We start from the raw sequence: 18509 nt of genomic DNA, 5'->3' as shown, positions 1-18509 counted from the left end.
ACTGTCCTTCATTGCTGCTGATAAGAAGGCCAAGAGGGAGAACTTGTTAGCCCTTGAGGCCGACATTACTTCCCTTGAAAGTGGATTGGGTGGTGACGATACCCCTGCAATCTTGCACTCCTTAGCTCTGAAACAGGCTGATTATAGGGCCCTGGTTACCGATGCTGCTAAGGTTATGCATAGAAATCAACTGGGCAGGATCTATGATGTGGGGGGGTAAGGCTAGTAAACTTTTGGCATGGTTGGACAAGTCTGAGAGAGCGAGTCGTGTGGTGCCGGTGATCGCCCGTGTGACTGGGGAATGCGTGTCTGACCCAGGTGAGATTGTTGAATGCTTTATGGACCACTTTCAGACAGTATACCGCTCCGTGAGTGATAGAGACGAGTCTGACTCCCGCTTGCTTCTTTGTGATATTGCGCTGCCCTGTGTGTCGGAAGAGGATAGGTCCGCTCTGGATGCGCCCATAACGGTGGATGAGGTTGCTACCGCTATCCGGTCCTTGCGTTCGGGTAAGGCTATGGGGCCGAATGGTCTACCCATCGAGCTCTACAAGCTACGGCCTGATAAGATGGCAATTTATCTGCGCAATATGTTCATTGAAGCCTTTGAGGCTGGTCTCCTTCCCCTTGATCAGCGTTTGGCCACTATAGTCGTCATTTACAAGGAGGGTAAGCCTCGTGATCAATGCACTTCCTATCGCCCTATTTCATTGCTCAACGCCGAGCCCAAGATCCTGGCTAAAGTCCTAGCGAATTGCTTGCTAACGGTGATCTGTGACCTGATCCATCCGGACCAGTCCGGTTTCATTCCTCATCGGAATACGGCGCTCAATCTTCGCAGACTCCATTGTGTTCTCGCGAGAGCTGGGACTCTGACTGAACCCGCCATTTTGGCCTCGCTGGATGCCACTATGGCCTTCGACACTATCCAGTGGCCTTATTTGTGGGCGGCCCTCTCGAAGTTTGGTTTTGGTCCTAACTTTATTGCGTGGGTACAGCTCCTGTATGAACGTCCGTTGGCCCAGGTAGTTGTTAATGGCAGAGTCTCTGGATCGTTCCCGCTGGGGCGCGGCACCCGACAGGGTTGCCCGCTCTCCCCCCTCCTTTTTGCTCTGGCACTGGAACCGTTGGATGCGTGGCTGCGGTGGGAGCCTTCGATTAAAGGGATCCGGTGGGCCCCGGACTTTGAGGATCGCGTCTCTCTTTACGCAGACGGTATCCTTCTTTACTTTACTTCCCCTCAGAAGTCCCTTAACGTGCTTTTTGACGTCCTCACCTCCTTTGGGAAGAACTCGGGGCTCGTAATTAACTGGACCAAATCGTGTATATATGTTATAGCGGGGGGGGGGGGCTGCCTCCGCTACCCCGTAGATTCCTGATCCAGGTGGCGGAGACTGGGTTCAAGTACTCGGGAATTTTTATTTCCCTTGACTCCTCTGTACGCTATGACCGCAATTTATATGTTCCTCTTCGGCGCCTTAAACTAGACGTCCAGCGGTGGCGCGGCTTGCCCTTGTCCCCACTGGGGCGTGCAGCTCTTTTCAAACTGATGTCCCTCCCTAGATTTTTATATGCTCTAAAGAATTTCTTTGATCCTGTTCCCTCTAGCTACTTTCATGAGGTTGAGGGGCTCCAGAGGCAATTGATTTGGGACGGACGGGCTCGTATCTCCTTATCTAAGCTCACGTTGCCATGGTATGATGGTGGCATAGCCCTTCCGGACATCAAGCGCTACTACCGGGCTTCACAGTTGTGTGCTGTCAACCATGTGACATATTCCCCGGGCCCCGTTCTTGCCTTCGTAATGGACAAATTGTTGTTGCCGGGTGGCAACTTCAACAGGGCTTTGTATTCGAAGGAGCCATTCCGACTCCTGACTGGACCTACAAAATGTGCTGTGCGTGCGTGGAGAGATGCGACTGTGGCCACGGGTTGGGGTGATAAGATGACACGGCTGACTCCATTGTATGACTCTGAGAGATTGGGCAGCCTGTGGCGGTCGAAAGGGTTCAATGGATGGGATATGATCGGTATTAGCAAGGTGGAGGATCTTTGGTCCAAGGGTGCAGTTAAGTCCTTTGAGGCCCTTAAGGTGGAGTACCAGCTTGACGACAGGGAATATTTTCGATATCTTCAGGTGCGCCACGCTCTGATCTCTGTGTTCCCTCTCGGGACAGAGATTCCCCAATCGTCGCCGCTCGAGGATCGTATTCTGGATGGCCACGTGCCTGACAGTACGATTTCCTTGATCTATAAAAAGCTCATTAATACCAGAGCTGATCTTCTGGTGCGGCTTCGGGCCTCCTGGATTGCGGACGGCCTCGAGTTAGATGACGAGGATTGGCAGTCAGCGATCGCCTCCCCTAAGGACGTGGCTATCCCAGCTCGCCTTCGTTTTGTGAAGTTGAAGATCCTCCATCGAGTTTACATGACTGGTACGCGTCTGGTCCGAATGGGATACACGAGTGATGGATTGTGTAAGCGTGGCTGTGGCATGAGTGGCACCTTTCTCCACATCATTTGGGAATGTCCGGTGGTATCCGCTTTCTGGTCCAGAGTGCATGACATTATGGGGCGGGTCACCGGTGTCTCTCTTTTGCCTGAGGCGCGTCGTTGCCTGCTTAATGTTTGGGAGCCTACGGACTGCACGGCCGCTCAGACCTTTTGGGTAACTCTTGGCAACATGGTTGCCAAGAGGGACATAGCGCAACTCTGGGGTTCTCATAGACCGCCTGGGATAGTAGCCTGGAAGGAAAACATGGACTGGTGCATGTTTCGGGAGAAGATGGTCTATGAGGCTCGGGGCCGGTCCAGGAAGTGGGGCAAGATTTGGTCACAGTGGAATGAGTATCGTGGAGATATCTGCTCCCCTCCACTCGAATATGCCGCTGATATCCCTTTGTCCCCGTATTGGCGTTCCTGAAGACTGACTGATACATCTTCTTTGTGATCCTCTTCACCGTCCCCCCGCCCCTCGATAATAGTCACAGATTTTTGGGAAAATGACTCCCTCCTCCTCTCTGCCAAGTACCCTAGATATTGCTCTACCATGTGAGTGTTTATGTTGTTTGTTATTGTTTTCATCAAAATTATAAAACGAAACCTGATTGGTCCTTTCTTTATGGTGTTTTGGTGCCAGTGCACCGACATGTTGCGATTTATGGCCACAATGAAACACTGTGTTGTCTGGTATCCAGACCTTTTGTCATAGCGGCGGCCCGATTGGGTTGTAGGCAGACGCTGTGTACTGTGCACTCTAAAAATAAAGGTTTAAAAAAAAAAGTATCCTAAAACCCTTCAATCAATACCAGTCCCCTGCTTTGAGGTAGTTCTGGAGTTCAAAGAAGGATAAGCAAAAGTCCAAAGCTGTAGAAATGTATCAACAATTGGCATAAAGTATAAAAAGGGTCATTCAGATTGGAATGTTTGGTCAAGGTCAATGACTGCATCATTTTGACAATATGCAAAGGGTTGTTTGGGTGCCACAGAAGGTTCTGAATATAATAATCTGGCATAAATCATTTGACATTTTTTATTAATACACAGGCATATAGAATGGGGTCGTTCTCTGTGGTCTGGATGTTTTTATCATTTATGTGTGATATATATAATTATTGTTAACTGCTTTATACATTTTTTTTATTGTAATGATATTTAAAAAAAGAATACAAATTGGAGGAGAATTTTCGGTAAATGTTTCCAGTATAGCATCAGATCTCCTCTCGGGACTGAAACAGCCATGCTGAAAATCTTAGCAACATGCTGAGTGCTTCTTGACCAAGGCAAATTTTATATGCTGATCCTCCTCTTCTATCTGTTGTTTTTGACATAGTAGATCACAGCGCCTTGATAGACACCATGAAACATTGCACAGAACGTGAAGATCAAGCTATAAACTGCCCATGATCCTATCAATGTTATGTTAAATGTTATGTTATGTTAAAATTCTTGTAAAGTGCACATACACCCAACGGTTTCTCGGTGCTATGGGCAAAAGGAGACGGACAGAAAGAAGTGAGGGCAACACAGAGGGGGAAAGGAAGGAGCCTAATCATGTGCTTTGCGGAACAGATATGTTTTCAAAAGAGACCTAAAGTAGACATAGGAGGTGGTAAGTCTGAACTCCAAAGGAAGTGCATTCCAGAAGGAAGGAGCAAGAAACGCGAATCTGAGCCCACCATGCTTCTTGCGTTTAAAGGTCGGCGTCGTGAGCAGAGCAAGGTGGGTAGACCGAAGGTTGCGTGATGGTGAGTAATGATGGAGGAGGGAGGAGATGAAGGCAGGGCCAAGCCTGGCCAGGGCTTTAAAGATGATACAACCCAGTTTAAATTCGCAACGCTTGGCTACCGGGAGCCAGTGGAGAGTTTTTAACAAGGGGCGAACATGCTGGTGCCTGGGCTGGTGGAAGATCAGTCTTGCAGCCTGGTTCTGTACCAGCTGCAGACGGTTCAGCTGGTAGGCAGGGATACCAACATAGAGGGAATTGGCATAATCTATCCTGGAAATTACAAGGGCCAGAAGTGCCAAGGTGAGGGCTTCCGTGGTGAGAAAAGGAGATATCAAAGGAACAACTCCACAGGTGAATATTGATGACATCCTTACTATATTTCATAGAGTCCCCCGAAGGGTCCATCTGCCTCTCTACTGTTTTTAACATTCAAGTGGAAACCATTGGTAATTTGATGCACAATTCAGAAATGAACTACCACCAGTGTGCTGATGACATATAACGTTACCCAAAAGTTTAATCTGAATCTAATATCCTTAAGCTCTCACACATCTTGAAAGGCTTAGAGCCCTGAATGGCTCACCACAATCTCAAACTGAATTCTAAAGAGGCTAAGGGCCACTTGTATGACACGTTTTAGCGGTGGCAAATGGAGAATCCGGCCGTTTGCGACCGGTAAAGAGTTGTTTGACGTGTTCTAACCCTATTTTGCAAGTTGATAACCTATTTCTGACTCGCAAAATAGGGTTTGCGAGTCAGTATTTGAAAGGGGCGTTTCAAGGACGTCCCTTCCTAATAGCGAGTCTCAGGGGCATGTATGAACTTTTTGCGGACGGAATGTGGTGGCAAAACATTAATATTTTACCGACTCTGTGAAGGAAGTGGTAACTGTGTGAAGTTGGCCTGGTATATGCTGTCCGCTAATCTAATTAAAGTGGGTACCTTGTACCAATCCAAACAACCCTTATGGTGATTTAAGAGGTCAAAGATAACCTTAGAAAGCTATCCAAGTGGTAGTAACAGTGGAGAGCAGCCTTCAGGCTTAGTCTTGAAGGAATGTTAAGCAGCTTGTTTTTACAAGAATGCAACCTTAATTCATTGGTTAAATGAAAGGAGAGCCACACAGTTGTTATAAAAATATGTATTTATTATTATAACACCCCTTAAATGCCTCCCAGTATCTGCTACATGCAGATAAACACCAAGCACACAAAATTGTAGCACAGAAACAATCGTAAGTATCACTACTACAGAGTGGGCTCCCGTGGGAGACTAAACCATGTACTAAAATAGTGGTATAAGAACCACGACTCGATTCAAGACAGTGTCCAGCGGATGTAGAATCGATGGGACCCCAAGGAACCACCAAAGGTGAGTAAGTAGGGACCCCACGGAGGACATGTGCAGTGTGAGAACACAACCGCATGCTATGTACTATTCAAAGGGAGAGTCTCAGTTGCAGTTTTAAAGTTTATACACCCTCCCAGTGGATTACGAGGAAACCCTTTAGAACATAGAAGGTTGGAGAGCCACCCCACCCGTGGATATCAAAGTACCAGAGGTACCTATCCAGGGAAGCCGGGTGCATAGGGATGAAGTGGTTTCGGAAACTGCTGGAGTTCTCAATGGGAATCTTCAAAGAAATGTCACTGCTGGACAGAAGAAAATTGTCTGGTGGAAACCCCAGGTGGATTCTTGATGAAAGGAACATGAAAGCAGAGGGGACAGGGCCGGGTCACTTAGGAGTGTGCAGGGGCTCGGTATACGAATGCCCACAGATGTCGGGTGCTTCAGGTATGAAGATGGACACCTTGACTCTACAGCTGCCGGGACCAGGAGACGTCGTGGATGACCAGAAGCCGGACATTCGCTGTCCCACGAAGGATGTCGAGTGCTATGGGGTCGGTGTCCGGCGGGAACACCAACACTCCTTGGCAGCAGCAACTTCTGTAGAATGTCAAAGAAGGTTACTGTCTGGCCCAGTAAGGACCAGAGGACTCACCACAGCAAGGAGAGTCAGGACAAGCCTGGGGCAACCAGGGGAGCCTGAGAAAGGCAGCGTTGTCCCTCAAGTGGACCCACAGCCCGAAGGTGAAGTTCTGGAGCAGTGTGTCTTTGCTGAAGATTAGTACTTTTGTCTTGTCTGTGTTAAGCTAGAGGCAGTTGGTTTTCATCCATGTGGTGACTTTGGTCATGGAAACAGAGACATTGGTCTGGGTATTTGGCATCGTATAGGAACGGGAGAGTATGAGCTGGGTGTCACTGTAGGACATGATGTTGATTCTGTAGGTACGGATGAAGCTGGTGAATGGAGTCATGTAGTCGTCAAACAGGGTTGGGCTGAATGAGGATCCTTTGGGTACTCCGCAGATGAGGTCGTCATTGAGGTGGGTGGCTAGCTGTTTCTTTATAATCTTTTTCATGGCTTTGCCGGGTAGGGCAGTAGGCAGAAAGGCTGGTAGTTAACTATTGTTTTTGGACCTGCTGAGGGTTTCTTGAAGAGGTGTAGTACTGTAGCGTGCTTCCAGGCATCTAGGTAGGTTACAGTGATGATTGAGTCATTCTGGATCGGTGTGAGGGCTACGCTGAAGGGGTCCAGTCCTTCGATAAAGGCATGGTGAGGCCAGAGGTCAGAGAGTGCTTCAGAGTGTATGGACTGCACAGTTGTTGCAGTTTCTTGAATGGTAATGGTTGGCCAGGTTGTTGGCGGTGGTATTCTGGGTGTCGGTTGAGTTAGGCAGGAGAGCTGCGAATGTGCAAGGGTCCGGTTGGGGCCTGAAGTTGTCATAGATGTAGGTGATCTTGTTGCTGTAGAATAGTAACAGCTGGGTACAGGGGTCCTGCGGTGGGTTATGCTGCTGGAGCTTGCTGTTGGGAAGATGAAATCTTGGTGAAAACCAGCTATACTCTTCAGCTGCTATAGCTACTCCTATCATAACATAACATAACATGTATTTGTAAAGCGCACATTCGCCACCAACGGGGTATCTTGGTGCTGAATGGCAGATGTTTATTGTTACCCAACTTAAAGGTACTCATTTTATTGACCTCAGATGGATGAAAGACTGAGTGGACCCGCCAGGATTTGAAACTGTGACCATGAGGTCGAACACAGGCCCCTCCAGTGGATGCATTATTCCACCGAGTCATCAGACCCGGCTGCCTCCACCACTGGTGACATCCTACCAATTCTCAAGAGATAGAGAAGTACTCTGTTTATTAGGAATCCAGTCATAAACTCCTTCAGAAGGTGAAGGAGAGGTCCAGGAGCTCTGTAATTCTGATGCTTCCAGCTTGGTTTTAGCAAATTTGGTACTTCCGTCAATGCCAGCCAAGACTGAGAGGCCACATCTGCCTGCTGCCACATCTACCTGCTCCTACAGAAGGACCCTCATGTTCTTCTAGTGAAAGTTCATCAGCCTTCCCTTTCTGAGGAGTGCCCTTTAAACACCTAGCTTCACTTTAGAGAACTTGGAGGTTCTAACATCAGTGGAATATCTTCTACTAGAACACAGAATACCAGCAAACAGTTGAAGGTCTTTCACTGGGTATTATTTAAGAATAGCAATTTGCTTACTTGTTCAGTAGGTGATGTCCTTTTGGCATTACCTGGTGGTAACAGGGTTGCAGATGGATACATGCAAGACTTACAGCCATAGGGGCCTGCCACAACTGTTTGAGAGAATCCTCCACAGGTAACAAGGTCATCACAAGTCATCTTAAATGCTATAAAGCATCAATTCTGTGAGACAGTGCCTTCTTTCTGTCATTGGTATGCCCCACTGTTGGACAGGCCACATGAAGGGCCGCTCTCCCCCGGCCCAACCAGGCCTGAGCCCAGTCCCGCAAGTACCACACACCACCATTGCACGTCCTCCGTCCCCTCAGGGACCCCTGCCCTCGAGCCTGCCGACCTCGAGGGTCCGATCCACTGCCGGCCCACGCGCCCAGCCTGGGGCGCCATCTTGGACACTCCACCACGAGGCCGCCTGGCCCCCGATCGACCTCAACCCTGGGCCTGGCCCGGCCTCAGACATTCCGGCACCACCCTCCACCCAGGAGGTGAGCGGGCTACTTGGCAAGTCAATGGGAGAAAGAGGTGCCGATGGCTCTCCCCCACCAAGTGCCGCTCGCCCATCGCCTCCCCGGGCGCTGGCTCCACCCCCCTGCTGGGTGTCTGGACTCCCCCATCCCGGACCTCCCGACCTCCAAGTGCGAGGGTCCGGACATCAAAGCACGCCAGCCCTATAACTGGGGCAGCTCCAGAGCAGGAAGGCAGTTGTATCTTGGAGTCGAGAGACGTAAAGAGGAACTCATCCTGGACGGACTACTGGCGCTGCCATAGCTCTGTCCTGTGCACCATCGTCCTGCCTGTTGGCGCTGCCACAGCCGTCGTAACCTTCATCCTTCATCGTCGTCGGGACCTGCTGGCGTGGCCGCGGACCGTTGTAACCGTCATCTTCCACCGGGACCTGCAGGCTCCGCCGCGGACCGTCGTCCTTCCTTCATCCATCTCGGGACCTGCTTGGCTCCTCCACGGCCCGATCATCTAGAACGCCGAGCTCGAGGATTGAGAGCTATTTTGTACTCATTGGTAACTAAGACTGTCCCGCTACCCCTTTCCTAAACCAGAGACTAGAACCGAGGGGACCCCTGAGTCCAGACCTCCTTGTATCCATCCTCGTAACCTAAGAATTGCATATAAAGTCTCGTTAACCTTCAACCTTGTGTGGTGTCCGTCTGTGGGGGGGAAGTTACTTATCTGTACAGTCGTTGGAGACGGCTCTCCCTGGAGACCTCTCCCCGTAACCTCGGCCGACCCTCCCGGTCCGTCTAACATTGGTGGCCAGCGGCGCGATCCGAATCACCGCATAAACGTACAGAGAGTAGCTCACCCCACGACGAAGTCACAATGACCACGAAAGAGAGCGGATCAACCGAGAAATTCCAAATGGAGAAATTGGAGGAGTACAACCATCGTGAACTTAAACAATTCTGCATCGAACTGGGTATCGCTACCACCGGACTGAGTACCAAGGACGATTTTAAGCATGCCCTAGAATCTTGGGCAGAAACCGGGGCTGCCGGAACCCCTGATCAAAGCACCGTAGAAAAAACGACCACGGCCCCGGAAGGGCAAAGAACGGGTCTCTCGCAAGGCGAGATCCAGGAAAGAGAAAGGACCCGACTACACGAACTAGAAATGGCCCGACTTAAAATGGACGTTGAACTTAAGTTGGCCGAACAAAAAATCAACTTAGAGCACCTGCGTCTCCGAGAAGAAAGAGAGGAGAAACAGAGACAAAGGGAGCTCGAGGAAAAAAAACTAGCGTACGAACACGAACGAAACCTAGCCGAGATCAACCTACGCAAGCAGAATAAAGAAGCAGGGGTACCCGAGCGACCCCCCACCTCAGGGGCCACAGACAAAAAGGTACACATCCCCAAGGATGTTGTCCGAGAATACTTCAGAGAGGACGACATCCAGCAATGGTTTAAAGCCTATGAAATCGCTATGACTGCACACCGGATCGATAGAAGCGACTGGGGAGCCGGTCTCTGGGGAAGATTCCTCAATGAGGGCCGCGACACCCTACTACAGCTCCCGGACCACCAGATGACCTCCTACGACCATATGAAAGCGGCCCTCCTCACCCGCTATGGTCTCACACCCGAGATGTACCGTCAGAGGTTCCGAGACTGCACCCGCATCCCGGGTACAACTTGGGTGGACTATGTAACATACTTTAGCCGAGCCTTCGAGGGCTGGATCCGAGGAAGCAACGTCACGACATACGAGCAACTATTTAACCTGATGGTATGGGAGCATCTGTCGAACAATTGCTTCATTGAACTCCGCCAACACCTCCTCGACAGCAAGTTAACGGATCCCCGGCAGCTCGCAGCCGAAGCTGACCGGTGGGAGATCACCAGAGTGGGCCGGAATGGGTCCTACGAACAGAACCGGAACAACAATGGTCAGCACCGACCCAGAGGAGGAGGAGGGGGCCAAGGGCGAGGAAGAGACAACGCCCCGGTCGCCCCCGCTACCAACACCACCCCCCCGGCCAACCGGGGCAGCACCCCAGCGCGACCGGGGTACAGAGCCAATGTCACGTGTCACCGATGTCAACGAGTCGGCCACTATGCGAACGACCCAAACTGCCCGCAGTACCAGAGCCCAAGACCCCGCCAAGTGGCCGCTGCAGCCCTAGGGGAAGAACAGATCTCCGAGGAACAGGAAGAGTACGAACAAGAGCATCAAGAGTGGGAGCCAGCCGCCATGACTCTAGCCTGCTTAGGGGGGAAAGACATGGTCCCGCGGGTCCCCCTACCCGCTAACACCCAGAAGTACAGCCAATGGGTGAGCATCAATGGGCACCAGGCCGAAGCCCTTCGTGACACCGGGGCCAGTGTAACCGCCGTCCGCTGTCACCTGGTGGCCCTCGAACAGTATCTACCGAACATTCTCTGCCCTGTACGATCAGCCGATAACTCGGAGAGCCTGTGTCGGATGGCCTGCGTCCCCTTCGAATGGGGGGGGGTCTCCGGCATGTTGAAAGTGACGGTCCGAGACGATGCCCCCGTAGACTGCCTCCTGGGCAATGACCTGGAAAGCTCTCCGTGGGCCGCCGTGGAGCGAAAGGAACACCTGGGGATGTTGGGCGTCCCAGACTGGGCGTGCGTCACCACCCGTTCCATGGCCGCCCGTGCCAACCACCAGCCAGAAGAACCCGAATGGCCGGCGCCACCGCCTCCGGTCGCCCCGGCCGAAAACACCGACCGTAACATTCCCGCCGAACCAGCTCAACCTACCGACCTCGCTAACCTCGACCAGTGGCCTCAAGAAGGGGGGCCCACGCAAGAACAATTTCGCAAAGAACAGAAGACCTGTCCCTCCCTCGAGGGACTCCGCCAGCAAGCGCTCGCCCAAAGCGCAGGGGATACCCCCGGAACTCATTGGGTCTACTGGGACAATGATCTGCTGTACAGCGAGCAAAGAATCGCCGAGCTGGGGAGCAACCGAGTACTAGTGGTACCCCTCCGTTTCAGAGACTTCCTGTTAAACCTGGCCCACGATGTCCCCCTGGCAGGACATCTGGGACAAGATAAAACCTACAGTCGCCTAGTGACCCACTTCTTCTGGCCCAAAATGAGAAACGATGTGCACCAGCATTGCCGATCTTGCCCCACGTGCCAAGCCAGTGGGAAGAGCGGCCGCAAACTAAAGGCTCCCCTGCAACCTTTTCCCGTGGTCACTACCCCGTTTGAGAGAGTCGGAATAGACATTGTGGGGCCCTTGGACCCACGCACAAAACAAGGCCATCGATTCATCCTGGTGCTAGTGGACCACGCCACCCGCTACCCTGAGGCTGTTCCTCTGCGAACTGTGACAGCCCCGGTGGTCGGCCGGGCCCTGATGGGGATCTTCTCCCGTGTGGGCTTCCCCCGAGAAGTCGTCAGCGACAGAGGCACGAACTTTATTTCCAAATACATGAAGTCCCTCTGGCAACAGTGCGGGGTCACCTACAGATTCACAACCCCCTATCACCCTCAAGGGAACGGACTCGTTGAGCGGTTCAACCGCACGCTAAAGGGAATGATCGGGGGGTTGGAAGAGCCCCTCCGTCGCCAGTGGGATGTGCTGCTGCCGTGCCTCCTCTTCGCATATCGAGAAGTCCCCCAGAAATCCCTGGGCTTCAGCCCATTTGAACTGCTATATGGACACCCAGTGCGAGGGCCGCTCAGTCTCGTCAAAGAAGGCTGGGAGATGCCTCCGCTAAAGAACCCTCCAGATGTCTTCCGGTACCTCCTCACCCTCCGCAACCAGACCCGGCGGTTCAGAGAACTAGCGAAGGCCAACCTAGAGGCCAGTCAAGAGGACATGAAAAAATGGTATGACCAGAATGCCTCATCCATTGAATTCGAACCTGGCCAACAGGTATGGGTGATGTCCCCCACTGAGCCATGCGCCCTGCAAGACAAATGGACGGGGCCCTTCAAAGTAATAGAGCGCAAGGGTCCTGCCACTTATCTCATCGACATGGAATCCTCCCGGAACCCTCTCCGGGTCCTCCACGCTAACAGACTAAAGCCCCACTTTGTGCGAACAGAGCTCAGCCTCCTGATGGCCACAGACACTGGAGTTGAAGAAGACTCCGAGCCTCTCCCTGACCTCCTCCGGACTCAAGAGCAAGACGGCTCCGTGGATGGGGTCCGGCTCTCAGAGGCCCTCACCAGAGAACAACGCCAGGAGTGTCAAGCCCTCCTATCACAGTTCGCCAGCCTGTTCTCCCTCACCCCGGGTGTCACTTCCTGGTGTGTGCACGATGTGGATACCGGGGACAGCCCCCCTATCCGCCACCGGGCCTACCGCGTGCCAGACCGGGTACGGGCCTGCATCCAGGAAGAAATAGCCAAGATGCTCACGATCGGGGTCATCGAGCCCTCAGACAGTCCCTGGGCCAGCCCTGTCGTACTGGTCCCTAAAGCAGCTGCCCCCGGCACCACACCCGAACTCCGGTTCTGCGTCGACTACCGGGGCTTGAATGCGGTCACCAGAACAGACGCGCACCCCATCCCCCGGGCAGATGAACTAGTCGACCGAATGGGAGCTGCCCGCTACCTCAGCATCTTCGACTTGACAGCAGGCTATTGGCAGGTCGGCCTCACACCCCGGGCGCAAGAACGTTCTGCCTTCTCCACCCCCGATGATATCATGAGGCTGCCTTCTGGTATCACAGAGAAACTGCATTCCATGGAGCAACCTTTTGTGACCTTTGTGCACCTTAACCCCTTACATGCTGATGACGGCTCCCATCCATCATGCACTACGGCGCTCGTGTGCTGATGACGGCTGGGGGCCGTCATAAACCCGCCCACTCTCGATTTTGCCGCAGAGGCGCAGAATCGCTGCAGCATGCAAGGGGTTAATGGTGGCTGAGTGATTGCTAAGGCTACCCTTACCAGGTAGACAGCCATGCATCATCAATTGTTCCATTCTTCATTGAACCCAACATCCATCCAGTTTTGGAACACCACAGCTGAGGTAAGATGATGTCCATGATATTCTCCACACATATACCTTTCCGAGGCATAGATTGTGTGGATATGTGGTACCCTATATGTTCTGCTCACCCTACACTTTGGATCTACAAACGTTCCGCAGAACATCTTTGTCTAGGCCCAGGTGTTTTATTCTGCCTTTTTCCTCCTCTTTTTCTGTTTGAAATTGCTGTAGAATGTAGCCGGGTTGTGAACGATTATGAGGCGGACCTTAAAGGTAGGATAAAGTTACCTTTAGCGTGAGTATGTTACTCGTGGTCCCTACACTCATGCCCATTAACAGCTTCTGGATGCTGACCCCTCAGTCATCCACCAGAAAACATATTCTGATCAGCTCCTGATTTAAATGAAAGGGAACTGCAAGAATGTGCATTTGCCCAGGGAGGGGGCATGCAGATCTTGGTGTATGCATGGGTATGCAGTATTCTTTACAAAGCTCGGATTAACAAATCTATTGAACACGTTTTCGGCCTCACCGATAGTTGGTAGTATTACCCACAGATTAATAATGGGAAAAAGCCTTTGGACTAAGTGCTGCATAGTCACCATAGAGGTAATCCTATGCCAGATACATAACCTTTGAGGCTTTACTGGCTACAGAATAATTGGAAGAAAGAGGAATAATATTTAGGTCGGACTACAGAAGAACAGGAAGTCCTGTGGCCCTGTGGAGAAGTGTGGCTCACTGGTTAGAGCAGGCAGACCCTGAAGCAGAGGTCAGACCCTGGACCAGGGTTCAATTCCCGACGCGGCAGGGTCTTGAGCTCAAATGTCCATGGACTCGATAATTCTCGCTTCGGTGCCTGACCTAATCATGGGTTCACACTATGCAACTCTGGGCATTAAGCTTGCTTAATCTCCACAACGCCCCCCCCCCCCCGCGGCGGGATGCCTGGCTTTCACCTTAGGGATGCCCTGTAGGGGCTATCTCACAGGGAAAAGCCAGGACGGGTTCCCAAGGCAAGCGCGGAGATACCCCTTCGGGGGTCGATTCAGGCGCTAAATAAGAAACATAATAATAATAATAATACTAAAGTAAATGGCTTCCTTCCTCTGGCTCTCACTTCTGATGACTGAGGGTACCCATTAATACATCCTGCCCTAATTCAGGGGATGAACCTTAAAGGGAACATCTTGAGGGTTGCTGATACTGTACAGATTTAAACTTTATCAAGCACAACAATGGATTCTATTTGAATTGTTCTTATAGCTTCTGACTATTCTATGTCCCACATTTGCAGTGTGGAGAAAGTTTCACCTATCAAGTGTTAGGCTGCAGGTTTTTAAACTTTGCTTGTCTATAAATGATAAGGGGTACCCATATAAGCTTTTAACCTGAATTAAGATGGTATGATAGAGCTGAATTATATATGTTAAGCCACCCTGGAGTAACCATCCGTTTAGTAATCAGCATAAAAAACACTTTTCTTTGCTTGGCTGAACCACTATCAGATGCATACTAAAGCACCGTTTGTCATTAAATGATTAACTGTGCAGTGCAAGATCAGCACATTTCGGTCTAAATCTTTAGGGCACGGTAAATAAAGTGGCGACGTGGCGTGGAGGACTGGGACAGATTTCTGGTACACAAGCACTAACTGCATTTGAGGTAGACGTGGCATACACTCTAAAGCAGCCAACGTTTGTTGAACGTGCATGCCTGCTTTAGCAAGTCTCCATATGGAGCAGGTTATTCACTTAGGGGATGCTGCTGTGTGACATAATCTCCCCCATTATACAAGCATACGTAATTGTATAAAACCTTTCTAAATGTATTTAACTAATTGACAGGCCTACGAGTTTGCATGCTTCACCTATCCGGGCAGTTCATAGTTGCTTATGTTTCCTAATATTCATTATTATAGACCCAGAGACTCATTGATGGTGCAAAACTACAGATTATCAAAAGTGTCAGTGGGGGACCCTATTTACAAATTGTTGCACACAAAATTAGATATGCCAATTCCGGAAGAGATGGCACCCGAGAACTATATCTAGTCATTGCTAACTTTGACGTAATTATGGATTGCCTTACTAATTTCTTACAAAACTGCTGTTTTAGAGCCCTACTTTTAATGAGAAGTTATGGTTTATTGTTAAAAAAATCCTGACAACTCTACATAGCTTTAAGTAAAACTTTTGTTACTTATGTTGTGTGGTGGTTCGTAGTAAGATAGCTCAGTTTATTCCTTCATTGACTCCAGAAATCTGTGTGTGACCTGAATGGTTTATAGGTTTGTATCCAGGTGTAGCTTATTCAGACTTTCATCCCCCCCAAGATCAATAATGCGAGTTCAATTGAGTTTATGAATAGATGAGGAAACAGTAAAATCATAGTAGCAGCCAATATGTTTGAAATATTTTTGACCCTTTTTTTTATTTGTCCACAAATTATAAGAGGGAGAACCACGGTGGAATGGAAACTAGGTGCTGTAATAAGAAAGGAAAACATCTATAAAGAGAGGGAAAATGTTTGGTTGCATCCTAGGGTTTTAAAGGGATATGGGTGGTGCACCTTTGGGGCAAAAACAAGTCATGAGTGAGGAAATGGTGGCAACATGTACCAATGTATGCTCAAATCAGGCAGCAGTATGCAGACCACATGCAGAAAAGAGTATAAGAAGGCAGCGTGGGCAGTCATCCACTCATCCACTTGTCCTAAACTTAAGGTTAGCTTTAACGCATGGGATAGGATCCCCAAATTGTTTGTCTTTGGAATTTTGATGCACATGGAGCAGAACGGAACAGACAGAATCAGTGCTATTAGGAGTTGAAGATGGTACATCATTTCTCTTTAGAGGACAGACGTTGTCAGGAGGAGATTTCCAAGTATGTGGGGTTGGAGGGGGGCTATGCCTGCCATGTCTAACCAGTCTCAGCTGGCCGTAGATCAAGTGAGATGAGGTTGGTGGCTCAGTTTAGCTATACGTTTTGGACTGTCCTTCAGGTTTTGATGTTGTCTGTTGATGTAGGGCCACCACAAAGCTGTTTTGGGGGAGAGAGGAGCATTAGCCATGGTGAGGAAATGGGTGACGAAGTAAGACCAGATAAATCCAGGTAAACTTTATGGAGGTATCTGGTGGTCCTACGAGTTCAAGATCCTGAAGGCATAACATCCGGCAGCAACTTTCCAAACAGTAAGCACTTTGTGGCATAGTGCTAGAGCCAAAGGGGGGGTCATAATTAGTGTGCATTTATTAGAGTTCTTTGTAGTGTAGGGTTTTCTGTCCTCTTTGGAGCATGACAAAAGAAGAGGCAAGAGCAGGCACCGGAAAAGGGTGTTTTATTTTTCTGAGTCGCACATTCACATTTTGTTATTTTCACATGGTTTTTGATGTGTAACTCAATAGAGTGTACTGTCAATCACACATTACAGAGATTTGGAAATGAGTACCAGTGCATGCGATATTTCTGCAGGTGTGAGGTCTGCGAGCAAGTTTTCGTCCAGGAGAAGTAATGAAGATAAGACTCTTATGTCCGTCTCTGGGGCGCGCCTCCTGTCTCATGATGTTATGTCGCGTGGATTGTTATGGGTTTGGGGTACTTGGGGTGCATTCGAGGGGACTGCAGGGAGAGAGTGTGGTATGTTGTGGATGCTGCTTGCCGCGGTGAAGTGATGGAAGGAACTATTTCTCACCTCATCGGCTGTTGTTTCTTGCTATAATATGGGCGACGCTCTAGTCTTTATCGGAATAACCCTATTTGGATAGCAGCCGAGCCAGAGCCGAGCCAAGGGTATGGCGTGGCACGAGCCAAGCCCTAAAAATGCCATGTAAATCGTACAACACACATCTCAGAAAACATGATATGATAAAGTACTGTTCAAATTTTTTAAAAGTGCATTTCTTTACCATGTGGAAGCGTTGACAATAATATACCACATTATAGCAATGCACGAAGAAGCAGTCATTAAACCGGATAGATTTTAAACATGAAGGATTCCTGCCCCTGCCCTCACCCTGGCGAAAGTGCCATTAGAGAAATAAGAGGCAAGACAGTTGTCATGCGAACCCCGTATGCATCTCAGATTGTCAGAGATAATAATAGTCTATTAAATCAAACGCAATAGCTGGTATTCTGAACTCACCTATTTGAAGGTGCTTTCTTATGCCATGGTGAAGAGAAAGAAGCATTCATTTTTTTTCTTTCCTAAGATCACACAATTTCGTTAAAAGGGGAAGCTGCGATTAATCCAGATTTTCAGGTTTCGTTTGTACAAATCCGATACTAAATGGGTATTTATTTGTGTAGAGCCAGACGTCAGGCTCGAGCCTGGCCTAAGCTTTCAGCGGCGCATCCACCTCTAATTTCACTGAAACATTGCGTATAGTTTTCTTTATGCAGTTTTCTAAGACAGTGTAACTAACATGGGTGTTTTAATATATGATGTAGTTGTATTCTAAGGGTTTTGTGTGAAGTTGAAGGTTTGTTACGTCTGTGCCTTAGTGTGTGTGTATAAGGATGCGTCCTGCCTCTCGAAGGGTGTGCTCTGTACTGCTCTCTACTTGTCCCCCCCCCCCCAAATTGTGGGGTGTTGGTGGGAATGTTGAAGGGGACTGTGGAGACAGAGGTTGGTGCCTAATGGAAATTCCAGAATAAAAAGAAATGATCCTCACCTCAAAGGTTGTTTTTTTCCTGATGTAGTAAAGACGTTACTTACAGTTTTAGGATTTACCTTTAGATAGTGGTAGCATCCACGCTGTATAAGTTTGAGGCCATTGGAAAGAGTGGGCGATGTCCCGCTTAGAAGTACATTTCTTTCAGGTACATTTATGTGTTGTTTGCATATTAATTGCTCCTGAAGCCTAGTTTTCTGATTAATATGGCAGTGAACCAGAGTGAATAGTAGACTAATGGAAAGATGATAGAACATTATACTGCAGCATATGGAATATTTTTTGCTGATGAGATGGAATCTTCATGGTTTCACTGGCTGTGCTTACTAGTGGCTGAAGGAAAGTGGAAACATTTGAAGACATGGCCACCAGTGCGGATTTAGGGCCTACAAATGGATATAAATATTTACCTAGTCAGGTTAAGTGGTGAGTTTAAATGAGTGGCATGTGATGGGAATGAATGGGTGATGGTTATAACGTGCTAGTTATTATGATGCATTCACTACTTTACTTCTTCTAAGTGCATTGTGTTAGAAGCTTTTGCAGGTTATGTCGAAGGCTGCAGTGAAGTCAAACAGGAAACATAGACAGTCCTTACT

At 49.5% G+C, this 18509-nt stretch overlaps 1 protein-coding gene across 1 annotated transcript in view; it reads left to right on the top strand.

The window, feature by feature from the left end:
- The window catches only part of CAMKMT (calmodulin-lysine N-methyltransferase), a 469006-nt gene that overhangs the window by 146510 nt on the left and 303987 nt on the right, over positions 1-18509 (top strand). The window contains exon 4 of the mRNA XM_086927794.1: positions 4580-4610. Within this exon, the coding sequence (XP_086783920.1) occupies positions 4580-4610 (31 nt within the window). The remainder of the gene's footprint in view (positions 1-4579; positions 4611-18509) is intronic.

This window comes from Lissotriton vulgaris, chromosome 6 (assembly GCF_964263255.1).
Source record: "Lissotriton vulgaris chromosome 6, aLisVul1.2, whole genome shotgun sequence".
Taxonomy (NCBI): domain Eukaryota; kingdom Metazoa; phylum Chordata; class Amphibia; order Caudata; family Salamandridae; genus Lissotriton; species Lissotriton vulgaris.
Note: the sequence above shows the minus strand (reverse complement) of the source record. Positions and strands in the feature narration are given on the sequence as shown.